The sequence below is a fragment of the Gallinula chloropus genome, assembly GCF_964237585.1.
Source record: "Gallinula chloropus genome assembly, chromosome: 26".
Lineage (NCBI taxonomy): Eukaryota > Metazoa > Chordata > Aves > Gruiformes > Rallidae > Gallinula > Gallinula chloropus.
In genome coordinates, this window is record NC_140111.1 from 6,823,556 (window position 1) to 6,850,208 (window position 26,653).

Here is a 26,653-nt window from a genome sequence, read left to right on the forward strand (position 1 = left end):
TGATGCCCACGGAGTTTGTGGAATGTGTGTGTGATGTAAAAGGCAGCAGCTCTGAGTTGAGCTGTCTTTTGATATGGCTAGATGAAGGTATTCACTCATTGCCTTGGCAATAGAATTATGGTAGTATTCAGTTACGATCCAAAGTCTTCTGAGGTAGAACCTTAGTTGTAGTCTAAAGGGATGGAACATCGCTGCTTCTGCAACTGACTTTTAGCTTTTAAGTAATGTTTTTGACCCGATTCAATCCCTTGCTACTCAACTGTGTTATGATTATGAGATCTTTCTGTTTAAGGCAATTTTTCTACTTTGCTGGACATAAGCAAAATGGATTAATCTGACACCATAATAGTAATACATTTTAGCAGTGGGCAAGATGTCTCCAATATTTTAAATAGTATAATGGTGAGGGCTGCCTTTTTCAAGCCACTAAACTTCTGTCACCCCAGTTGAAGTTGAGGATAACCATACATCTTCTGTATGTCTCAGTCAAGTCCTCAAGTATTTTAATTATCTTTTAAAAATAGAATTCTACAAGTATAATGGAACAAAAATTACATCTCTCTTTAAATGCACAGTCTACGTGAGCAAGTTAAGGTTTTGCAAGGGTGAAGTAACTAGTCTCTGGACACTAGTGATATTTTAATTTTGTTTATTAATGATTCTCACTCATGAATGAAATTGATGTGTTTGAAACCTTTTCAGAAGCTTCATATTAGCTTCATGAAACGACAAACAAAGCTTTACTGTCCTGTGTTTACTATTTGTTGAGCTGAAACTTCTTGTTGGTGTCATAAGCAAAATCTGTTGGTGTTAACGCCTACAGTGGGTTGACCTTGGCCAACTGCCAGATGCCCACCCAACAGATAACTCAATCCCTCTCTTCAACAGGACAAGGAGATAAAATAAGATAGAAAAGCTCAAGGAGCCCGATAAAGATGGTGAGATCACTTACCAGTTATTGTCACAGGCAAAAGAGATGCAACTTGTGGTAAATGTCAATTTTTGCCAATTAAAATAGAGTTAGGTGGTGAAAAACAAATGCAAAAAAGCAAAACCACCCTCCCCTCCACCCCAGCTCTATTTTCCTCATCACCAGGCAGCATCTTGCCCTCCTTTAGCAGCACATTCCCTGAGGTGCCCACCCATGGCTGAGGGGCTCAGTTGTGCCCTATGGCGGGTCTGCTGGAATCAGTTGGAACCGGCAAGATCTGGCCTAGGGCAGCCCCAGCTTCCCCTTCCAGAGACTGCAGAGGTGCAGACCCTGCTGGTGGCATCAGGGTACTTGCACGAAGGTTGGATCCTGTTTTGCTGTACTGTGGAATATACTAGGATCACACCATTCTGGTCAGTAGTATAAACCAAACATAAATGAGAAGAAAATTTTTCTCATCTGACTAGAAGGGTCTGAGGCTGTGTCAGGGATGCCATCCTGTAGTTCTGAGGATTCTGTTGCTGTGGATTTAAATTGGTTTGATAGGAGACTGTGAGGGAAGGAACTAGGCAAATATGAGGGCTGGCATGTGGTAAAAATGAATAAGCATGTAGAGCTGGATCTCTGCAATGTTTTCGTCACTCAGACTTACTCTCCAACTGATTTCTACTTACATGGGAATCTGGAAAAAATCTATTGGTACACATACCTGAAAAGCTTGTTGGCAGAAATAAGTTACTGAATCATAATACTAAAAAAAGATTTAAAAGCTTCCCTCAGAGAAAGGGACTGATAAAGCTGGCATCTGTAACACTAAATGCAAGAAATAAAGCTCAAAAACAGAATGAGGGTTATCAGCATTTCCTGATAGAAATAAAAGCTACATTACCCCGCCCAAGGTTCAAAACAAGGTTGAATAGCAATAATTAATTTAGCAGTCTACAAATGCCAAGAGGAAAATTCAAGAAGTAATCCTGCCTTCATCTGACAGAACAGTGCACATCTTCCCTACAAAAGTATGTGCAGTGATAACTGCGTTATTTGTAGTGCACTACTTGAATGGTTTATCATCCTTGCCCATTGGTTTTAGTTTCCATCAGTTTAATTTGTATTAATGGAAGAAGCTTTGTGGTGGTGGTGGTAGATAGGGTTTTTTTGGTTTTTGTTTTAATCACCTGTTTTACAGAGCAATTCTTCTTGTTCCTATCTGACAGAGTCAGGAAAATACAGCCAAAGGCAAGGGCATCAACCACCTTTTTGAAGGTCTCTGGTAAACTATTATTTATATGGCTTCAGAGAGTCTGCTTCATATTTTAAAGGGCAATATAGCAAACTGAGAAACATGCTTAGGAAAATACATCATCCATTAACCTTACCTGCTTTCCTGACATGGGGATGAAAAGGCTTGCTTGAAGCCCAAAGGAGTGCTATAGGTGAGCACAGTTCTGTGGTACAAAGCAGTGTTTTTCTGCCTGTTTTCTGTTTTACTTTGGGTGTGTTTACTTGTAGAAAAAGTGTCATAAAAGCTGCTACCCTGATGACTACCCAAAATGATGTTATTTAGAATAGATTTCAAGTGTCAAGGTAACAGTTCAAAAATTCTACAACTCTGTCTCAGTTTCTGATATGTCCACACTGACTTTTTATGCTAATGGAATAGTGCCTATAGTAGCTGAAGATTTCCCTCTATGACAAAAATGTCAGCTGACAGAAACAGACAGGAGATGTCAAGGCAAGGATGACTGTCTGACATGCCCCTAATGTAGTATCCATTTTTGCATAATATATGCAACTGTACACTGCAGAAAGCAGGATTATTAGTGGATCTGTGGTCTAATACAGTGTGGACTGGGTTAGATCAAAGATCTAACAAATGTCTAAATGAAGATAGGCATGGAAGGTAGATAAGTAACTAGATGGAAAGCAGCAGGAAAGTAAGTGGAAGATTCTAGCTAGAATTCACCACTGTTTTTCCTGAAGATAATTGTTAAAAGTAGCCTTTGTGCAAAAATTTATAATGAACAAAGCACTGTTTGCTCACAATTTTCTCACAGGAAATTATCTTTCCACATTGTTTTATAATTGCTACCGCCAGTCCTATTTAGAGACTAGATTCTTGTGCCTAAGAAGCTGAAGAATATGTGTGTTCTGGGGGATTACAAATGAATGCAGCATTTGCTAAAAGCAACGTGCAAAAGAATGGGTGGTTAACAACATTCTGAAACCATTTGTTAGTCAGAGCAAACAGAAATAGTAACTCACTCAGTAATGTAGCTAGCTCATCTAATTAAATGTGCCCTCAGCCCAACATCTGTCTTCATAATGGTCTGGGTGCTGTTAGGCACCAAATGCGTCTTTATGTTCAAATTAATGCTGATAACCAGTGGATGACACTTGTAATGTTGCTGATAAAATATCCAGATTTCATCTTCATATCTACTGAAATAAAAGTCTGTAATCTTCTATGCATTCCTTGTGTTGTTATTTAAAAATTGTATATGTCAAATATGCACTGTACAATTTCATGTTCACAGATGAGAAAGCTATGATGCAGAGAGATCTATTTCACTCAAATTATTTAAATGGTAAAATTCACCTGATCTTCTGAAATTCACGAATTCTCATGTTTTGTTTCTGAATGTCATAAACACAGTAGTTATCCTTCCTGTGATCTGCCCTCAGGTTGATATGTATTGTCTATACACAAGGCCTTTTATCAGATCACATGGGTGTTCTATGGGGCAAGGGATGCCAAGAATAACAAGAAGGACTTGTACAGATATATCAACCTGAAAAGGAGGGTTAAGAAAGGGCACTGCAGCCCAACCCAGAGGCTCCTGACGTAATAGGAGATGACAGAGCAACTTCCATGGAATGCCTTGAAGGAATAAAGGGATGTCCATCTAAGAAGGTGACACAGCCACTAGCCAGCTGAAGTGCCTCTACACCAATGCACACAGCATGGACAACTAACAGGAGGAACTGGAACCTACCATGCTACTGGAAAGCTACAACGTAGTGGCCACTAACGAAACTTGCTGTGATGAATCCAATGACTAGAGTGTGGCTATCGATGGCTACAAGCTGTTCAGAAGGGACAGGAGAAGGAGGGGTGGAGGTGTTGCCTTTTATGTTAAGAAATGAATAGAGTGTGAAGAGATGTCCATAAAGAATAGTCATGAGCAGGATGGAACTACACAGGCAGTGAAAGTGGGACAGGTATCCTGGGGGAAGTACAGGGATGTTGCCAGGTTCTGTAGGGACGAGTTTAGGAAAGCCAAAGCATGGCTGGAGCTGAACTTGACACAGGATGCCAAGAACAGAAGAAGGGCTTCTACAGGTAAATAAGAAAAAGAAGGATAAAGAACACATACCCTCCACATTGAGCTACAATAGTGAACTGGTAACATCAGAGGAGGAAGAGACTGAGGTTTTCAATTTTTTTTTTGCCTCAGTCTTCACTGGTTACCCCTCTCCTCACTGGTCTCAAGTTGATGGCCCACAAGACAGGGACCAGGGAGACAGAGTTCCTCCCACTGTAATTGAAGATAAGGTTCATGGCCACCTGAGGAGCCTGAATATACATAATGATGACATGCATCCCAGAGTCCTGAAGGAATTGGCTCATGTAGTTTCCAAGCCATTCTCCATGATATTTGAAAAGTTATGGCAGTCAGGTGAAGTCCCTAGTGACTGGAAGAGAGGAAATATTACATTCATTTTCAAAAAGGGTAGGAAAGAGGACCCCAGGAACTACCAACCTGTCAGCCTCACTTCTGTGCTTGTTCAATATCTTTATTAATGATAACTAATAAGATGTGATTGAGTGCACCCTCAGCAAGTTTGCTGATGGTATCAAGCAGGGTAGTGCAGTCAGTACGCCAGAGGGACAGGATGCCACACACAGGGAGTTGGACCAGCTAGAGACATGGGCCCATGCAAACTTGGCAACCTAAATGCATGGTCCTGCACAGAGGTTGGGACAATCCTCATTATGAATACAGGCTGCAGGATGATGAGATGAAGAGCAACCCTGTGGAAAAAGGCTTTGTGGTACTCATGGATGAAAAGCTGTACATGAGCCATCAATGTGCATCTGCAGCCCAGAAGGCCAACAGCATCCTGGGCTGCATCAAAAGAAGTGTGGCCAGCAGAGCGGGAGAGGTGATTCTGCCCCTCTGCTCTGCTCTGGCGAGACCTCACGTGGAAAACTGTGTCCAGCTTTGGAGCCCTCAACACAAGAAGGACATGGACCTGTTGGAGCGTGTCCAGAGGAGGGCCACAAAATGATCAAAGGACTGGAGCACCTCTCTGATGCAGACAGGCTGAGAGAGTTGGATTTGTTCAGCCTGGAGAAGAGAAGGCTCTGAGGAAACCTTATAACAGCCTTCAAGTACCTGAAGGGGACTTACTGGAAAGCTGGGGAAGGACTGTTTATAAGGACGTGTAGTGATATGACAAGAGGAAATGGATTTAAACTAGAAAAAGGTAAATTTGGGTTAGATATTAGGAAAAGATTCTTCAATATGAAGATGGTAGATCATTGGAACAGGTTCCCCAGAGAGATAGCAGAGGCCCCATCCTTGGAGATATTCAAGGTCAAGTTTGATGAGGGTCTGAGCAATCTGATCTATTAAAGATGTCCATGTGTACTGCTGAGGATTTGGACTAGGTGACCTTTAAAGGTCCCTACCAACTTAACACATTATATGATTCTGTAATGGGGGACCTGGGATCACTATATCGCTTCTGCTGTTAGTGAACATGAAGTTCATGACCATCTTAGGAAACTGACTGCTCAAGCCCATGGAACCTGATGAGGTGCATCCCAGAGTCCTCAGGGAATTGGCTGATGTAGTTTCCAAGCCACTCTCCATAATATTTGAAAAGTCATAGAAGTCAGGTGAAGTCCCCAGTGACAGGAATAAAGGAAAAATTACACCTGTTTATACAAAGAGTAGAAAAGAAGACTGTTATCGTGGGTTTCCCAGTCATCAGTCGGAAACCAGTTAATTCAGTTACAAACTTAATTTTATTAATTTGGCAGGCGGCAATTAAGCAAACAGCGCTGGGCGGCCGGAGAGTCTCAGCTCTACCAACGGCACGCACCGTCCCTCTCCGAATTCAGGGTTTTATAGTCCTTTAGTTCCGGGTCCCGATTGTTTCACTGAGGCTTATTCTGCACATGCGCCAGTTGTTGTTAGGGGGTCGTCTTCTACCTTCTAGTGGTCGATGGGATGAAGTTGCTCCTCTTCCTCACTTGTCCCTTAGTTGACCCCTCTCCCATATTTGGTCATCTTTAACAGCAAGCTCATTCATTGGCTACTTAATTTCTATGGTTTCCACTACTAAGTGACCTATAACTCAGTTCTATGCTTCGTTAGCAACTAACAATATACGTTACACAATCATTCTTACAAAATCAGAACGTTACAACCTGTTTCAAGGTACATGTGGTTTACTGAACAAAGGCTCATCTATCACAATCCCCCCTTTTTGTTTTTATCACCATTTTGTTCAGTAAACCATTGTAATTCTTGGTGGCTTAGTATAAGAGTTTAGTCAACCGGGGGAAGAGTTAAACCAGGATTCATACCAGCCTTGTTGAGAGTCTCTTTCTCGTCATCTCTTTTCCAACCCTTCCCTAAGTTTAGCCACAGTATCTCTAACAATGCCGGTATGATCTGCATAAATACAGCATTCTTCTCCTAAGGCTACACAAAGTCCCCCTTGTTTTAAAAATAGGAGATCTAAACCTCTCCTGTTCTGTAACACCACCTCAGATCGTGATCTTAGGGATTTTTCCGTTAACATTAACTTTAAGGACCTTTGAATCCTCCCACCTAACAAGGGTCCTTGACATGGTCTAATTAATTGCTCCCAGATACATACAATAATTAAAATAATCAGCCAGGATGGGTGGTGGTATTCTGATTTCCTACAAGGTTTTTCTTGATCCCATTTATTGCCCTCTAGCCCCCCTTTTTCTTTTCCTAGGTGGGTGTGTTCCTGAGGCAGTGTTAAGCCGGGATTTGCACTAGGGCAGCTCCTCCGAGGCTTGCGCGTTACTCTGATCTCGGGGTTCCGTCCTCCACAGTTTTTACACCTCTGCCTCGCCCGTCGGCTCGGTTGCTTCGAGTCACGGGGTGTTCCATCTTCCCGGCAGCAGGGGTATTCTTCAGGAGGCGCCGAGATTTTTCTCTTAGTGCACCTTCGTTTGAATTTCTCCAGTCTCTATTGTACAGGGGGGTCTCAGTGGTACAGGGGGGTCTCTATGGGGCAGGGGGGTCTCGTGGCAGAGACGGATCTATGGGGCAGGGGGGATCTATGGGGCAGGAGGTCTCTATGGGGCAGGGGGGTTTCCATGGGGCAGGGGGTTGTCTGTGGTACATGGGAGTCTCTATGGGGCAGGGCGGTTGCTATGGGGCAGGGGGATCTCTGTGGGGCAGGGGGATCTATGGGGCAGGGGGGTTTTCCACGGGTCAGGGTGATCTCTATGGGGCAGGGGGGTCTCTATGGGGCAGGGGGGTGTCTGTGGTACAGGGGGGTCTCTATGGGGCAGGGGGGTTGCTATGGGGCAGGGGGGTTGCTATGGGGCAGGGGGATCTCTGGGGCAGGGGGGTTGCTATGGGGCACGGGGTTCTCTATGGGGCAGGGGGATCTATGGGGCAGGTGGGTCTCTATGCGGCAGAGACGGATCTATGGGGCAGGGGGTCTCCATTGTACAGGGGGGTCTCTGTGGTACAGGGGGGTCTCTATGGGGCTGGGGGGGTGCTATGGGGCAGGGAGGGTCTCTGTGGGGCAGTGAGGTCTCTATGGGGCTGGGGGATCTATAGGGCACCGGGGGTTTCTATGGGTCAGGGGGTCTCTATGGGGCAGTGTGGTCTCTATGGGGCAGGGGATCTCTATGGAGCAGGGTGGTCTCTATGGGGCAGGGGTCTCTATGGGGCAGGGGGATCTATGTGGAAGGGGGGTCTCTATGGGTTAGGGGGTCTCTATTTTATAGGGGGGTCTCTGTGGTACAGGGGGGTCTCTATGGGGCAGGGGAGTCTCTATGGGGCAGTGGAACTCTCTGGGGCAGGGGGGTCTGTTTTTTACAGGGGGGTCTCTATGGGGCAGGGGCGTCTCTATGGGGCAGGGGGTTTTCTGTGGCACAGGGGGGTTTCTATGGGGCAGGGGGGTCTCATGTGGCAGAGACGGATCTATGGGGCAGGGAGGATCTATGGGGCAGGGGGTTTTTCTATGGGTCAGTGGGTCTGTATGGGGCAGGGGGGTCTGTATGGGGCAGGGGGGTTGCTATGGGGCAGGGGGATCTCTTTGGGGCAGGGGGTCTCCATGGGGCAGGGGGGTTTTTATGGGGCAGGGAGTCTCTATGGGGCACGGGTGTCTCTATGGGGCAGGGGGGTCTCTATGGGGCAGAGAGGTTGCTATGGGGCAGGGGGGTCTCTATGGGGTAGGGGGTTCTCTATGGGGCAGGGTGTTTCTATGGGGCAGGGGGGGTCTCTATTGTACAGGGGGGTCTGTTTTTTACAGGGGGGTCTCTATGGGGCAGGGGGGTTGCTATGGGGCAGGGGGATCTATGGGGCAGGGGGTCTCTATGGGGCAGGGGGATCTATGGGGCAGGTGGGTCTCTATGCGGCAGAGACGGATCTATGGGGCAGGGGGTCCTTATTGTACAGGGGGGTCTCTGTGGTACAGGGGGGTCTCTATGGGGCTGGGGGGGTGCTATGGGGCAGGGAGGGTCTCTGTGGGGCAGTGGGGTCTCTATGGGGCTGAGGGATCTATGGGGCAGCGGGGGTTTCTATGGGTCAGTGGATCTCTATGGGGCAAGGGGTTTTGCTATGGGGCAGTGGGTTCTCTATGGGGCAGGGGGATCTATGGGTCGGGGGGGTCTCTCTTCTACAGGGGGGTTTCTATGGGGCAGCGGTTCTCTATTTTATAGGGGGGTCTCTGTGGTATAGGGGGTTCTCTGTGGGGCAGGGGGGTTTTTATGGGGCAGGGGGTCTCTATGGGGCAGGGGTGTCTCTATTTTACAGGGGGGTCTCTGTGGTATAGGGGGGTCTCTATGGGGCAGGGGGTTTTCTATGGGGCAGGGGAGTCTCTATGGGGCAGGGGGATGTGTGGGGTAGGGGAATGTATGGGGCAGGGGGTCTCTATGGGACAGGGGGGTCTCTATGGGGCAGGGGGTCTCTATTGTACATGGGGGGGTACTTATTGTACAGGGGGGTCTCTATGGTACAGGGGAGTCTCTATGGGGCAGGGGGGTTGCTATGTGGCAGGGGGGTCTCTATTGTACAGAGGGTCTCTATGGTACAGGGGGGTCTCTATGGGGCAGGGGGTCTCTATGGGGCAGGGGGGTCTCTATTGTACAGGGGGGGTCTCTGTGGTACAAGGGGTTCTCTATGGGGCAGGGGTTTTGCTATGGGGACGGGGGTCTCTATGGGGCAGGGTGTTCTATGGGGCAGAGGGGTCTCTGTTGTACAGGGGGGTGTCTGTGGTACAGGGGGGTTTCTATGGGGCAGGGGGGTCTCATGTGGCAGGGACCGATCTATGGGGCAGGGGGGTTGCTATAGGGCAGGTGGCGTTTCTATTGTACAGGGGGGTCTGTTTTTTACAGGGGGGTCTCTATGGTACAGGGGGGTCTCTATGGGGCAGGGGATCTCTATGGGGCAGGGGGGTTGCTATGGGGCAGAGGGTCTGTATGGGGCAGGGGGTCTCTATGGGGCAGGGGGATCTATGGGGCAGGTGGGTCTCTATGCGGCAGAGACAGATCTATGGGGCAGGGGGTCCTTATTGTACAGGGGGGTCTCTGTGGTACAGGGAGGTCTCTATGGGGCAGGGGGTCTCTATGGGGCAGGGGGTCTCTATTGTACAGGGGGGTCTCTGTGGTACAAGGGGGTCTCTATGGGGCTGGGGGGGTGCTATGGGGCAGGGGGTCTCTATTGTATGGGGGGTCTCTGTGGTACACGGGGATCTCTATGGGGCAGGGGGTTTGATATGGGGCAGGGGAGTCTCTATGGGGCAGTGGAACTCTCTGGGGCAGGGGACCCTGTTTTTTACAGGGGGGTCTCTATGGGGCAGGGAGTTCTGTGGGGCAGGGGTGTCTCTATGCGGTAGAGACGGATCTATGGGGCAGGGGGGCCTCTATGGGGCAGGGGGTCTCTATTGGGCAGGGGGGTTTCTGGGGTACAGGTGGTCTCTATGGGGCAGGGGGGTCTCATGGCAGAGACGGATCTATGGGGCAGGGGGGATCTATGGGGCAGGAGGTCTCTATGGGGCAGGGGGGTTTCCATGAGGCTGGGGGTTGTCTGTGGTACATGGGAGTCTCTATGGGGCAGGGGGGTTGCTATGGGGCAGGGGGATCTCTATGGGGCTGGGGGATCTATGGAGCAGGAGTGTTTTCTATGGGGCAGGGCGTCTCTATGGGGCAGGGAATCTCTATGTGGCAGGGGTCTCTATGGGGCAGGGGGTCCTTATTGTACAGGGGGGTCTCTGTTGTACAGGAGGGTCTCTATGGGGCTGGGAGTTATCTATGGGGCAGGGAGGGTCTCTGTGGGGCAGTGGGGTCTCTATGGGGCAGGGGGATCTCTGGGGCAGGGGGGTTTTCTATGGGTCAGGGGGTCTCTATGGGGCAGTGTGGTCTCTATGGGGCAGGGGATCTCTATGGGGCAGGGGGGTTGCTATGGGGCAGTGGGGTCTCTATGGGGCAGGGGGATCTATGGGGCAGGGGGGTCTCTCTTCTACAGGGGGGTTTCTATGGGGCAGGGGTCTATGGGGCAGAAGATTCTCTATTGTACAGGGGGGTCTCTGTGGTACGGGGGGGTCTCTATGGGGCAGGGGGGTCTCTTGGCACCGGGGGCGTTCTATGGGGCAGGGGGGTCTCATGTGGCAGAGACGGATTTGCACTAGGGCAGCTCCTCCGAGGCTTGCGCGTTACTCTGATCTCGGGGTTCCGTCCTCCACAGTTTTTACACCTCTGCCTCGCCCGTCGGCTCGGTTGCTTCGAGTCACGGGGTGTTCCATCTTCCCGGCAGCAGGGGTATTCTTCAGGAGGCTCCGAGATTTTTCTCTTAGCGCACCTTTGTTTGAATTTCTCCCAGTTATTCGTTTTACTCTGGGGAGCTGCACCATACTCCACTTAGGTCTCTCCGGCAACACACCTGGACAAGAGTTATTGAAAGAGGAACAGGCTCGTTTGGGTGGAAACAATAATATTCTGGTAACCTATATATATTCCACCACTGTGGTGACCATTTTTCAATTTCCCCTTCAGCTGTTTTATACTCAAATATTTCTTGTGTCAATTTCAATTTTTGTGTGTAATTATTCCCATAAATTCCCCTAGGAGGGGTTCCTTCCTAACAATGAGACCACAACCGTCCTTGGCAGGTTTTACAAATAAAACACACAAAAGGATAACAATTACAACGTTTGACTCCACACTTAACTGTAAAGTCTTTACACACTTAGAGTTACAAGTTTCTCCTTCATCACTTATCTGTATAAGAACATCGGTGTTTAAGATCTCTTTAGGGTCATTCTGAGACTTCCAGGGGAATTGATGACCTTCCAGGATGGCTCTTGCAATGTTGAATCCGAAATAGGTCCCTTCACTCGACTGGCATGTGTCCATCCACACTCAGCAGTCCTAATGGCTGTATCTGTTGTAAGTAAGACAAGAAAAGGTCCCTCCCTTTGAGGTGTTAAAGAAGTTTCTTTCCAAGTCTTTATCAGGACTTTGTCACCCGGTTGTATCTTGTGTATCGCCATATCCAAGGGGGGGGGGGGGGGGGGCGTTGTGCCAATATTCCTTTTCTTATTAACTCCTTTCTTCTTGCCATTAGTTGTGTTTTGTAAGCCTCTACTAGGGAATCCTCCAATCGCGGATGATTCCCCGGGTTACTCATGTCATATGACATCCCATATAACATTTCAAAGGGAGAAACACCCACATCAGTTCTCGGCTGTGTTTAGATATTTAATAGAGCCAATGGTAAACACCTAATCCAGGACATCCCTGTTTCCAATTTTAATTTTGTTAATTGTTTTTTAATTTCTCCATTCATTCTTTCAACTCTGCCAGAACTTTGTGAGTGCCATGGTGTGTGGTGTTGCCACTCAATTCCAAATCTACAGTTTCAACAATCCCACATCGGGGAGTAATTAATTTTTTTTTTTTCTAATAATATTTTAACCTCCACCCAGGCCGTGGTTCGTGTTGTTGAATCGGTAAAATCAATTTGTGTATTAGAAAAGGGTCTATGGGACAGAATTCTTCCTCCTGCTTTTTCCATGTGCATCTTGTGCTTCCCTCCAGCCAGTGCAAGCAGCTTCCATGCTTGCTTGGTGAACCAGCCGGGGAAGCAGCTGAGCTGCCTGCTAAGTCAGCACACCACCACGCAGCTGTAACTCTGTGATCTCCCTGGCCAAGTCCACCCCGCAGATACACTGGCACCAGCAAGATGCCAGCACAGGGGAGGGGCACAGGGCCTGGGAGGAGGAAAACTCTTGTTGTAGGCAGCAGTACTGTTAAAAATACTAATTAAAAACATTTTGTGAAACTACAGGATTCAGCTGCTTTATTTTTCTTAGTATTGTCTATTGACCCTTTGACACATTATACATCCCCTTAAAATTTGCTTAGCCAGATCATATAAACCAATGCACATATACTTAATTACAAATTGGTCAATTAAGGCTTGAGTGCCCCAGTGTGTACCGCTGTGTATTCTTTGTAAAATTTTGAGGGCCATTGTTTTAGGAAAAACCTCTCAGCTGTCAGGTAATTCTCAGGTTCCTGAACTATTCTTTTGTATTCCCATCTTTATTAGTTTTTCTTACTCCTGTGGTATGAATTTCGGTACCTGTGGATTTAGTTCTTTCTGCCTCTTATCCGATATATCTGTGTCCCTAGTCTCCAGAATTAGTAAAGCAGCTCTTTTAGCTTCTTGGTCAGCTAAATTATTTGCTCTTATTTGCGGGGTTAACCCTTTCTGGTGTCCCCTCAAGCGTACCACTGCAATTTTCTTAAGGCCCCTTATGGCTTGTAAGCTCTTGATGAATTAGTCTTTTCCTTGTAAATTTGTTAACCCTCTCTATTCCCAAATCTTCTAAATGTACAAGCTATTCCAAAAGCATATTTTGAGTCTGTGAATATGGTTCCAGATATAAAAATTGGGCCAGATTCTGCAGAGAGGTAGTTTCTAGAGACAACGTTGGAGAAGCAATTAATATCCATTTGTCTGCTTTTTTTTTTGTTGTAATACTCCCCTGATGTTATGTGGGGAGATTACTTTCAACTCTCCTCCAAAGGTAATTTTGAGAGCTTCCTCCACCAATAGTGCTGTGGCTGATATTATTTGCAGACAAATGGGCCATCCCCTGCTAGTCGGGTCTAATAGTTTGGAAATATAAGCTATAGGTTTTTGGTTCCTGCCCACTCCTGAGCCAATACCCCGTATGCGACACCTCCCTCTGTATTAACAAATAAGAAAAAGGGTCTCCGCAAGTCGGGTAAACTGAGCATGGGGGCATTTGTCAGTTCCCTCTTAAGTGTTTACAATTTTTTTCTCCATCCTTTGGAGTCCACTTTAGCAACCCATCATGAGCTAATTTAGCATATAAAAATTTTGCTTTTCCACTAAAATTCTCAACCCATTGTCTACAATACCCAAAAAGTCCCAATAATTGTTACACTTGTCATTTATTTCTGGGCAGAGGCATAGAGAGTATTCCATTAACCCTTTCACGATCCAATTTCTTAGTTCCTTTACTGAGTCTGTGTCCTAGGTACTTTGCTACTTCTTCTACAGACTGTAATTTTTGTTTAAACACCTTTAAACCCTGTAAACCTAAAAAGTTTAAAAGTTTAATACTCTCCCGTCTAATTGTTTCCTCATGTTCTCCGACCAACAACAAGTCGTCCACAGACTGGACGAGGGTTACTCCTTGGCCCGGCTCATATTCCCGTAAAAGTTGTTAGTCTTTTAATTTCTGGTTCCAATCCCCTCCTACCCTCCTCAGGTAGTGGGCATTGTTTAATTTGTACCGGGACCTCAGGGTCCTTAATCACAATCACAAAAGGTTTAATATTTAATCTTCCCGTGGTCTCTGGGGTATACCATACCTCAGGGTTAATTTGCTTTTCGTCTTCGACTTTAAGGGAGCATAATTTAACTCGTAATTGGTTTTTTATTTATTTCCAAAGAAATTCCTAGTTTAACCATTAAGTCTCGTCTCAGTAAATTATAGTCGGCTTCAGGCACCAGCAACAATGATTCTAAGCCAATTTTGGAGTTGCTTTCAAATAATATTTCCTTGACCACGGGTACCGCAAAGGGTACCAATTACCTGTACTGTCTCTGAGGAAATTTTACATCCCTGTGGGTAAACTTTGGATGGTGGATCTTTCCATCCCTGAGTCCACGAGGAACTCAATTTCTTACTGCTGGGGACATACTTTCAGTTTTACCAGGGCCTCTGTCTTACTCCTTATCCCCAGCAAATAAAGTTCTTGACACCCCTAGTCTTCTTTAAACATTTTCTCATCCCCCCATTGCCACTTCTCGTAAGGGGTTCTCTTTTTCACTTAAAGGGTATAAATTTGCCCTTGTTTCAGAAATTATCCAAAGGGCTGCATATTCACTTTCTTCTAAACTAAAGGATTCCTTTTCATTGACACTCAAATTTAGAGCTTGACATACCCAATCCTCAAAGGAACCAAATCGGGGCCAAAAAATATTTTTGCCAATTTCTTTTTCTCCCCATATATTTACACAATAATGAATCATTTTCTCCTTAGATTTTCCTTTTCTCATAGAAGATTCTCCCCAATGACGTATCATCAGTCCTAACGGACTTTCCGGGGGAACCTTGGAATCGGGGGTTAGTTTAGTTTTACTGTTCCCCTGGCCCATTTTTAAGAATACCTCTGAACGCAATGACTTACCAGTACCTTCGGTAAAAACCGGAACCGTAGGACCACTGTACTGGAAGTCCGAAAGCCCACAACGTCTGGTGAGCTGCTTCGTTCGGTATTCTTCATGCACGGATATCAGATTTTTCTTTCTTTCTCTCTGCCGTTCGGAAAATCCGGGACTGATCACCCAAAAACCTCCCTCGGGCCACTCAAAATAGAGTGGGGCGCCTCCCGTAGAAGTATCTGGTGATCAATTACCGGATCCGAGTCACGGCACCAAAATTGTTATCGACAAACGAGACACTCACGCTGGGAGTGTGGTTAGCAGCAGTTTATTCAGAGAGAAAGAAACAGCGCTGGGCGGGAGGAGACCTAAGTCTCACCACTCCGCGCCGTAGAGCGGTAGGATACAAGTATTTATACTCTTTAATAAACAAAGCAATTTGTTTTCCAGTTATCTATTAATTTTTGTGATTAGTCAAGAAAGTTCATATATGATTTGTCTTCGTCTTCTTGTCCAATCATTAAACAGACTTTTTCATTCTTCCTCATCGGTGACCCTGGTTTAAGATGTCTTTCGACACACTAGTGTGGTCACAGACTTTTTATAGGATGTTTTCCAAATTAGCCTCGTCTTCTTTCTCTTCCTCTTAATGCTCGTTCCGTTCCATAAGCAAAGCATAATACAAAATAAGCTTAATATTAACTTTAAACTATTTTACCTTTGTTTTAACTCGTACAAGCATAAAAAGAATCATTCCCTCCTCCTGCAGTTTATTTTGTTCGAGTCTAGGCAAGCAGAAAAGCTTCTAAAGCATTCCGTTTATGATCATTCATCCAAACCTCGTACTATTTTCAACTATTATCGGAAGAATCAGCAAACGTTCATAACAATTCCACCCCTTTTCTTTAATCACCTGTTTGCTGATTCTATGGTTTGAATAGTAAGGATTTCAATTCGATCTATTCTCTGTTGGATCAAAGATACTATTTTATTTAACACACATGGTCCAACGGTCAATATAAGGATAAGGATAATTACTGGTCCAGCAATAGTTGACAACAAGATAGTAAGCCAGGGTGATCCCTTGAACCAATTTTCATACCAAGGAGCTTGAGATTCTCTTTCTCTTTTTCTTTGTTCCAGCCTTTCTCGTACCTTAGCTAATGAATCACGGACTATCCTGGTGTGGTCAGCATAGAAGCAACACTCTTCTCCTAAGGCTATACAAAGTCCCCCTTGTTTTAAAAATAGGAGATCTAAACCTCTCCTGTTCTGTAACACCACCTCAGATCGTGATCTTAGGGATTTTTCCGTTAACATTAACTTTAAGGACCTTTGAATCCTCCCACCTAACAAGGATCCTTGACATGGTCTAATTAATTGCCCCAGATACATACAATAATTAAAATAATCAGCCAGGATGGGTGGTGGTATTCTGATTTCCTACAAGGTTTTTCTTGATCCCATTTATTGCCCTCTAGCCCCCCTTTTTCTTTTCCTAGGTGGGTGTGTTCCTGAGGCAGTGTTAAGCCGGGATTTGCACTAGGGCAGCTCCTCCGAGGCTTGTGCATTACTCTGATCTCGGGGTTCCGTCCTCCACAGTTTTTACACCTCTGCCTCGCCCGTCGGCTCGGTTGCTTCGAGTCACGGGGTGTTCCATCTTCCCGGCAGCAGGGGTATTCTTCAGGAGGCTCTGAGATTTTTCTCTTAGCGCACCTTTGTTTGAATTTCTCCCAGTTATTCGTTTTACTCTGGGGAGCTGCACCATACTCCACTTAGGTCTCTCCGGCAACACACCTGGACAAGAGTTATTGAAAGAGGAACAGGCTCGTTTGGGTGGAAACAATAATATTCTGGTAACCTATATATATTCCACCACTGTGGTGACCATTTTTCAATTTCCCCTTCAGCTGTTTTATACTCAAATATTTCTTGTGTCAATTTCAATTTTTGTGTGTAATTATTCCCATAAATTCCCCTAGGAGGGGTTCCTTCCTAACAATGAGACCACAACCGTCCTTGGCAGGTTTTACAAATAAAACACACAAAAGGATAACAATTACAACGTTTGACTCCACACTTAACTGTAAAGTCTTTACACACTTAGAGTTACAAGTTTCTCCTTCATCACTTATCTGTATAAGAACATCGGTGTTTAAGATCTCTTTAGGGTCATTCTGAGACTTCCAGGGGAATTGATGACCTTCCAGGATGGCTCTTGCAATGTTGAATCCGAAATAGGTCCCTTCACTCGACTGGCATGTGTCCATCCACACTCAGCAGATCTAATGGCTGTATCTGCTGTAAGTAAGACAAGAAAAGGTCCCTCCCTTTGAGGTGTTAAAGAAGTTTCTTTCCAAGTCTTTATCAGGACTTTGTCACCCGGTTGTATCTTGTGTATCGCCATATCCAAGGGGGGGGGGGGGGGGCGTTGTGCCAATATTCCTTTTCTTATTAACTCCTTTCTTCTTGCCATTAGTTGTGTTTTGTAAGCCTCTACTAGGGAATCCTCCAATCGCGGATGATTCCCCGGGTTACTCATGTCATATGACATCCCATATAACATTTCAAAGGGAGAAACACCCACATCAGTTCTTGGCTGTGTTTAGATATTTAATAGAGCCAATGGTCAACACCTAATCCAGGACATCCCTGTTTCCAATTTTAATTTTGTTAATTGTTTTTTAATTTCTCCATTCATTCTTTCAACTCTGCCAGAACTTTGTGAGTGCCATGGTGTGTGGTGTTGCCACTCAATTCCAAATCTACAGTTTCAACAATCCCACATCGGGGAGTAATTAATTTTTTTTTTTTCAAATAATATTTTAACCTCCACCCAGGCCGTGGTTCGTGTTGTCGAATCGGTAAAATCAATTTGTGTATTAGAAAAGGGTCTATGGGCCAGGATTCTTCCTCCTGCTTTTTCCATGTGCATCTTGTGCTTCCCTCCAGCCAGTGCAAGCAGCTTCCATGCTTGCTTGGTGAACCAGCCAGGGGAAGCAGCTGAGCTGCCTGCTAAGTCAGCACACCACCACGCAGCTGTAACTCTGTGATCTCCCTGGCCAGGTCCACCCCGCAGATACACTGGCACCAGCAAGATGCCAGCACAGGGGAGGGGCACAGTGCCTGGGAGGAGGAAACCTCTTGTTGTAGGCAGCAGTACTGTTAAAAAAACTAGTTAAAACATTTTGTGAAACTACAGGATTCAGCTGCTTTATTTTTTCTTAGATATTGTCTATTGACCCTTTGACACGTTATACATCCCCTTAAAATTTGCTTAGCCAGATCATATAAACCAATGCACATATACTTAATTACAAATTGGTCAATTAAGGCTTGAGTGCCCCAGTGTGTACCGCTGTGTATTCTTTGTAAAATTTTGAGGGCCATTGTTTTAGGAAAAACCTCTTGGCTGTCAGGTAATTCTCAGGTTCCTGAACTATTCTTTTGTATTCCCATCGTTATTAGTTTTTCTTACTCCTGTGGTATGAATTTCGGTACCTGTGGATTTAGTTCTTTCTGCCTCTTATCCGATATATCTGTGTCCCTAGTCTCCAGAATTAGTAAAGCAGCTCTTTTAGCTTCTTAGTCAGCTAAATTATTTGCTCTTATTTGCAGGGTTAACCCTTTCTGGTGTCCCCTCAAGCGTACCACTGCAATTTTCTTAAGGCCCCTTATGGCTTGTAAGCTCTTGATGGATTAGTCTTTTCCTTGTAAATTTGTTAACCCTCTCTATTTCCAAATCTTCTAAATGTACAAGCTATTCCAAAAGCATATTTTGAGTCTGTGAATAAGGTTCCAGATATAAAAATTGGGCCGGATTCTGCAGAGAGGTAGTTTCTAGAGACAACGTTGGAGAAGCAATTAATATCCATTTGTCTGCTTTTTTTTTTGTTGTAATACTCCCCTGATGTTCTGTGGGGAGATTACTTTCAATCTCCTCCAAAGGTAATTTTGAGAGCTTCCTCCACCAATAGTGCCGTGGCTGCTATTATTTGCAGACAAATGGGCCATCCCCTGCTAATCGGGTCTAATAGTTTGATAGGCTATAGGTTTTTGCTTCCTGCCCACTCCTGAGCCAATACCCCGTATGCGACACCTCCCTCTGTATTAACAAATAATAAAAAGGGTCTCTGCAAGTCGGGTAAACTGAGCATGGGGGCATTTGTCAATTCCCTCTTAAGTGTTTCCAATTTTTCTCCATCCTCTGGAGTCCACTTTAGCAACCCATCGTGAGCTAATTTAGCATATAAAAATTTTGCTTTTCCACTAAAATTCTCAACCCATTGCCTACAATACCCAAAAAGTCCCAATAATTGTTACACTTGTCATTTATTTCTGGGCAGAGGCATAGAGAGTATTCCATTAACCCTTTCACGATCCAATTTTTTAGTTCCTTTACTGAGTCTGTGTCCTAGGTACTTTGCTACTTCTTCTACAGACTGTAATTTTTGTTTAAACACCTTTAAACCCTGTAAAGCTAAAAAGTTTAAAAGTTTAATACTCTCCCGTCTAATTGTTTCCTCATGTTCTCCGACCAACAACAAGTCGTCCACAGACTGGACGAGGGTTACTCCTTGGCCCGGCTCATATTCCCGTAAAAGTTGTTAGTCTTTTAATTTCTGGTTCCAATCCCCTCCTACCCTCCTCAGGTAGTGGGCATTTTTTAATTTGTACCGGGACCTCAGGGTCCTTAATCACAATCACAAAAGGTTTAATATTTAATCTTCCCGTGGTCTCTGGGGTATACCATACCTCAGGGTTAATTTGCTTTTCGTCTTCGACTTTAAGGGAGCGTAATTTAACTCGTAATTGGTTTTTTTATTTATTTCCAAAGAAATTCCTAGTTTAACCATTAAGTCTCGTCTCAGTAAATTATAGTCGGCTTCAGGCACCAGCAACAATGACTCTAAGCCAATTTTGGAGTTGCTTTCAAATAATATTTCCTTGACCACGGGTACCGCAAAGGGTTCCCCTTTTGCGCCAATTACCTGTACTGTCTCCGAGGAAATTTTACATCCCCGGGGGTAAACTTTGGATGGTGGATCTTTCCGTCCCTGAGTCCACAAGGAACTCAATTTCTTACTGCTGGGGACATACTTTCAGTTTTACCAGGGGCTCTGTCTTACTCCTTATCCCCAGCAAATAAAGTTCTTGACACCCCTAGTCTTCTTTAAACATTTTCTCATCCCCCCATTGCCACTTCTCGTAAAGGGTTCTCTTTCACTTAAAGGGTATAAATTTGCCCTTGTTTCAGAAATTACCCAAAGGGCTGCATATTCACTTTCTTCTAAACTAAAGGGTTCCTTTTCATTTACACACAAATTTAGAGCTTGACATACCCAATCCTCAAAGGAACCAAACCTGGGCCAGCGAACAGATTCACCCCTTATGGGTTGTCCTGCCCAGACTTCCATACATTAATGTATCATCTTTACTTTACTCTTACCCGCCTAGAAGGGTGAGCATCCCAGTACTTAATCATCAGTCCCAATGGACTACTCGGGGGTACTGGGGAAAGATTCACAGGATCTCCCCCACCCATGGTGACAGTGGGCCTGCTTTTCCTCTGTCCCATCATCCAGGGTCTGTACTCTTACTCACCTCTCGGGGTTCGTACCTCTCCCACCCCGGGAATCCTGGCCCCAACCGAACGGTAAACTGGCCTGTACTCACGCGTCCTGCGTCTTCGTCCGGGGCTTCGTGCACAAAGATTAAGGGGCTTTGCCGGCTTTCCTGTGCTTATTGCTGAGAATTTCGGTTCGTCGGTGGAGAGCCGAGCGGATCCTCTGGCAGGGCCGCTGATACAGCGGGGCGCCTCCCTGCTCAGAGGCTCACGTCCGGTTGTTCTCCATCCGAGTCACGGCACCAAATTGTTATCGTGGGTTTCCCAGTCACCAGTCGGAAACCAGTTAATTCAGTTACAAACTTAATTTTATTAATTTGGCAGGCGGCAATTAAGCAAACAGCGCTGGGCGGCCGGAGAGTCTCAGCTCTACCAACGGCACGCACCGTCCCTCTCCCAATTCAGGGTTTTATAGTCCTTTAGTTCCGGGTCCCGATTGTTTCACTGAGGCTTCTTCTGCACATGCGCCAGTTGTTGTTAGGGGGTCGTCTTCTACCTTCTAGTGGTCGATGGGATGAAGTTGCTCCTCTTCCTCACTTGTCCCTTAGTTGACCCCTCTCCCATATTTGGTCATCTTTAACAGCAAGCTCATTCATTGGCTACTTAATTCCTATGGTTTCCACTTCTAAGTTACCTATAACTCAGTTCTATGCTTCGTTAGCAACTAACAATATACGTTACACAATCATTCTTACAAAATCAGAATGTTACAACCTGTTTCAAGGTACATGTGGTTTACTGAACAAAGGCTCATCTATCACAGCAGGGACAGCACAAAGCTTTTTCCACCTGCCTCCCTCGCTTGGTCGTGGTCTTCCTGTTTGTTAGCACTGCAGGGTTTTCCTACCTGAAGTCCCCCTCCATCTCCTCACTATTTCTGGACCTGGTAGTGGCATTTCTTTACTCGGTGTTTCCACCAGCAGTGAACCCCCTCATCTACAGCATGAGGAACCAGGAGCTTAAGAATGCCACGTGGAAACTGATGACTGGTTATTTCTAAATAACAACAAACTCCTTATCTTCTTCTGCATTTTGCTGACTACAGAACATGTTAGAACTAGTCTGATTTAGTAGGGATTTTAGTTGTTTGTTTCTTTTTAATTCTTTTTGTCTAAGCTATAATATCATGGTCCACATTCATCCCATTAGAACATAAGGTTCTCAAAGTCTTGTGTGACCCAGACTGTGCAATGACGAGCTGTGCTCTCTTTGCATTATGTCTGCATAGAAAGGGACACATTTGTTCTCTTTTAACTGTGAGGGTGACAGAGCACTGATCGCTTGAATCACTTGACTACTTGGGAATTTCCAGGATTGGTATTGATGGTAGCAGAAGAAATATGCATCTTCCGCTGTACCTGTATGTTGTGGTTTTGCCCCAGCTGAGAGCCAAGCACCACAAAATCACTTATTCCTTAAAAGGAAGGGGGTTTGGGGAGGGAATCAAATCCCTCTGAGGTACACATCAAACTTCTCCATCCTTCTGCATTACCCACCAAGTACAGCCAGGTCCTTGAGCAAAACCAATCCCAGACATGGGTTTACCTTTGCCTGAAGCAGGGATGACCCAAACCGTCTTCCCTAATATACTCTTCATATGCACCACTGGGACTCTGTCTCCTTCTACAGTACGTAGAAATTTTGACTGGGCAGGACCAGCCCGATTGGTGGATCCCCTAGAGTTAACCAACCACGTGGCTTTGGCTAAATGTGTATCCCAATGTTTGAATGTTCCACCACCCATCGCTTTCAGGGTAGTCTTTAAGAGTCCATTATATCGTTCAATTTTCCCAGAGGCTGGTGCATGATAAGGAATGTGGTACACCCACTCAATGCCATGCTCTTTGGCCCAGGTGTCTATGACAGCGTTTCGGAAATGAGTCCCGTTGTCTGACTCGATTCTTTCTGGGGTGCCGTGTCGCCATAGGACTTGCCTTTCCAGACCCAGGATTGTATTCCGGGCAGTGGCATGTGGTACGGGATATGTTTCTAGCCAGCCGGTGGTTGCCTCCACCATCGTAAGCACGTAACGTTTGCCATGGCGGGTTCGTGGGAGGGTGATGTAATCAATCTGCCAGGCCTCCCCATATTTATATTTCATCCACCTTCCTCCATACCAAAGTGGCTTTAACCTCTTAGCTTGCTTGATTGTGGCACACGTCTCACACTCATGGATAACTTGTGCAATAGCATCCATGGTTAAGTCCACCCCTCGATCCTGAGCCCATCTATATGTTGCATCTCTCCCTTGATGACCTGAGGAATCATGAGCCCATCGAGCTATGAATAATTCACCTTTACGTTGCCAGTCTAGATCTACCTGAGCCACTTCAATGCTAGCAGCCTGATCTGCCTGATGGTTGTTTTGATGTTCCTCTATGGCCCAACTCTTAGGTACATGGGCGTCAACATGACGTACCTTTGCAACAAGCTTCTCTAACCGGGCAGCAATATCTTGCTATAAGTCAGCAGCCCATATGGGTTTGCCTCTACGCTGCCAGTTGTTCTTTTTTCACTGCTGCAACCACCCCCACAGTGCATTAGCTACCATCCATGAATCAGTATAAAGGTAGGGGATTGGCCACTTTTCTCTCTCAGCAATGTCCAGGGCTAACTGAATGGCCTTCACCTCAGATAACTGGCTTGATTCACCTTTTCCTTCAGTGGCTTCTGCTACTCGTCTTGTGGGACTCCATACAGCAGCTTTCCATCTTCAATGCCTTCCCACAAGGCGACAGGAGCCATCAGTGAAAAGGGCATATTGCTTCTCATTCTCAGGCAGTTTGTTGTAAGGTGGGGCTTCTTCAGCCCGTGTTACCTCCTCATCCTCTGGTGACATCCCAAAATCTTTGCCTTCTGGCCAGTCTGTGATCACTTCCACAATACCTGGGCGATTAGGGTTTCCTATTCGAGCCCGCTGAGTAATTAGTGCAACCCCTCTTGCTCCACGTAGCATCAGTGGCCCGACTCCAAAACCCCAGCGGTTGACCTCGAGTCTCCCCTTGTGCTTTCTGCCAGAGACTCCAGGTAGGGCCATTCTTCCCAACTGCCGTGTAAAGCACATTTTTAACATCTGTCCCTGTCCGGACAGGCCGTTTTTTCTTTCTGCATCGTCGCTGTTTTTTCTTTCTCCTTCGTTTTTTCTTTCTGCTTCGTCGCCGTATTTTCTTTCTCCTTAGTTTTTTCTTTCTGCATCGTCGACGTTTTTTATTTCTCCTTAGTTTTTTCTTTCTCCTTCATCGCCATTTTTTCTTACTCCTTCTTTTTTCTTTCGTCGCCATTTTTTGTTTATCCTTCGTTTTTTTTTTGTCGCCGCTTTTTCTTTTGTCGACGTTTTATCTTTCTCCATTTTTTCTTTCGTCGCCGATTTTTCTTTCTCCTTCGTTTTTTCTTTCGTCGCCATTTTTTCTTTCTCCTTCGTTTTTTTTGTCGCCGTTTTTTCTTTCTCCTTCGTTTTTTCTTTTGTTGCCGTTTTTACTTTCGTCGCTGTTTTTTCTTTCGTCGCCGTTTTTTTTCTCCTTCGTTTTTTCTTTCGTCACTGTTTTTTCTTTCTCCTTCGTTTTTTTTCCTTCGTTGTTTTTACTTACTCCTTTGTTTTATCTTTCGTCGCCTTTTTTCTTTCTCCTTTGTTATTTCTTTCTCCTTCGTTTTTTCTTTCTCTTTCGTCTTTTCTTTATTCGCCGTTTTTTCTTTCTCCGTTTTTTCTTTCGTCGCCGTTTTTTCTTTCGACGCCGTTTTTACTTTCGTCGCCGTTTTTTCTTTCATCGCCGTTTTTTCTTTCGTCGCCGTTTTTTCAATCTCCTTCGTTTTTTCTTTCGTCGCCGTTTTTTCTTTCGTTAGTGTTTTTTCTTTCTCCTTCGTTCTTTCTTTCGCCTCTGTTTTTGCTTTCGTCGCCGTTTTTCTTTCTCCTTCGTTTTTACTTTCGTCGTTCTTTCTTTCGTCGCCTTTTTTTCTTTCACCTTCATTTTTTCTTTCGTCGCCGTTTTTTCTTTCTCATTCCTATTTTCTTTCTCCTCTGTTTTTTCTTTTGTCGTTGTTTTTCTTTTGTCTTTGATTTTTCTTTCTCCTTCGTTTTTTCTTTCTCCTTCGTTTTTTCTTTCATCGCCGTTTTTTCTTTCTCCGTTTTTTCTTTCGTCGCCTTTTTTCTTTCTCCTTCGTGTTTTCTTTCGTCGCCGTTTTTTCTTTCATCGCCGTTTTTTCTTTCGTCGCCGTTTTTTCTTTCGTCGTCATATTTTCTTTCTCCATTGTTTTTTTTCTCCTTCGTTTTTTCTTTCTCCTTCGTTTTTTATTTCGTCGCCATTTTTTCTTTCGTCGCTGTTTTTTCATCCTCATTCGTTTTTTCTTTCTCATTCGTTTTTTCTTTCTCCTTCATTTTTTCTTTCGTTGTTTTTTCTTTCTTCGGCAATTTCTTTCTACTTTGTTTTTTCTTTCGTAGCCGTTTTTTCTCTCGTCGCCGTTTTTTCTATCTCCTTCGTTTTTTGTTTTGTCGCCGTGTTTTCTTTCGTCACTGTTTTTTCTTTCTCCTTCGTTCTTTCTTTCATCGCCGTTTTTTCTTTAGTCGCCGGTTTTTTTTCTCCTTCGTTTTTTCTTTCGTTGCTGCTCTTTCTTTCTTCGCCATTTTTTCTTTCTCATATTTTCTTTCTCCTTTGTTTTTTCTTTCATCGTTGTATTTTCTTTCTCCTTTGTTTTTTCTTTCTTCTCCAATTTTTCTTTCATCGCCGTTTTTTCTTTCTCCTTCGTTTTTTCTTTCTCTTTCGTTTTTCCTTTCTTCGCCGTTTTTCTTTCTCATTCATTTTTCTTTCGTCGCCGTTATTTTTCCTTCATTTTTTCTTTCATTGCCGTTTTTTCTTTCTCCTTCATTTTTTCTTTCAACGTTTTTTCTTTCTTCGCTGTTTTTTCTTTCTCCTTGGTTTTTTCATTCGTCGCCATTTTTTCTTTCTCCTTCGTTTTTTCTTTCGTCGCCATTTTTTCTTTCTCCTTCGTTTTTTCATTTGTCGCCGTTTTTTCTTTCGTCGCCGTTTTTTTCGTAGTTGTTTTTCTTTCTCCTTCGTTTTTTCTTTCATCACCGTTTATTCTTTTTCCTTCGTTTTTTCTTTCGTTGCCGTTTTTCTTTTTGTCACAGTTTTTTTCTTTCCCCTTCGTTTTTTCTTTCGTCGCCATTTTTCTTCATACTTCGTTTTTTCTTCCTCCTTTGTTCTTTCTTTCTCCTTCATTTTTCCGTTCTCCTACTTTTTTTCTTTCTCCTTCGTTTTTTCTTTCTCCTTCGATTTTTTTTTGTCGCCTTTTTTTCCCTTCATTTTTTCTTTCTTCGGCATTTTTTCTTCCTCCTTTGTTTTTTCTATCGTCGCCATTTTTTCTTTCTGCTTCGTTTTTTCTTTCGTCACCACTTTTTCTTTCTCCTTCATTTTTTCTTTCATCGCCGTTTTATCTTTCTCCGTTTTTTATTTATTCGCCATTTTTTTTCTCCTTCGTTTTTTCTTACGTCTCCGTGTTTTCTTTCTACTTCCTTTTTCCTTTCGTCGCCGTTTTTTCTTTCTTCGCCATTTTTTCTTTCAACGTTTTTTCTTTCGACGCTGTTTTTTCTTTCACCTTCGGTTTTTTTTTATTGCCGTTTTTTCTTTTGTCGACGTTTTTTCTTTCATCACCGTTTATTCTTTCTCCTTCGTTTTTTCTTTCGTCGTTGTTTTTTCTTACTCCGTTTTTTCTTTCGTAGCCTTTTTTCTTTCTCCTTTGTTATTTCTTTCTCCTTTGTTTTTTCTTTCTCTTTCTTCTTTTCTTTAGTCGCCTTTTTTTCTTCCTCCTTTTTTTCTTTCGTCGCCGTTTTTTCTTTCTCATTTGTATTTTCTTTCTCCTCTGTTTTTTCTTTCGTCGTTGTTTTTACTTTCATCGTCGTTTTTTTTGTCCTTTTTTTTTTCTCCTTTGTTTTTTCTTTTGTCGCCGTTTTTTTTTCTCCTTCGTTTTTTCTTTCGTCGCCGTTTTATCTTTCTCCATCGTTTTTTCTTTCGTCGCCGTTTTTTCTTTTTCATTCGTATTTTCTTTCTCCTATGTTTTTTCTTTCGTCACCGTTTTTTCTTTCGTCACTGTTTTTTCTTCCTCATTCGTTTTTTCTTTCTCCTTCGTTTTTTCTTTCGTCTCTGTTTTTTCTTTCTTCGGCATTTTTCTTTCTACTTTGTT

General features: G+C 44.5%; 1 protein-coding gene across 1 annotated transcript in view; it reads left to right on the top strand.

Annotated features, from left to right (window-relative positions):
* Nucleotides 1–26,424, top strand: part of LOC311201129 (uncharacterized protein) — a gene marked incomplete at its 5' end in the record, with an annotated part of 80,243 nt that extends 53,819 nt beyond the window's left edge. The window contains 3 exons of the mRNA XM_084275432.1: nucleotides 14,883–14,964; nucleotides 24,320–25,472; nucleotides 25,510–26,424. Coding sequence (XP_084131558.1) covers nucleotides 14,883–14,964; nucleotides 24,320–25,472; nucleotides 25,510–26,192 — 1,918 coding nt within the window. The 3' untranslated portion in view covers nucleotides 26,193–26,424. The remainder of the gene's footprint in view (nucleotides 1–14,882; nucleotides 14,965–24,319; nucleotides 25,473–25,509) is intronic.
* Between the last annotated feature and the right edge of the window lie 229 nt (nucleotides 26,425–26,653).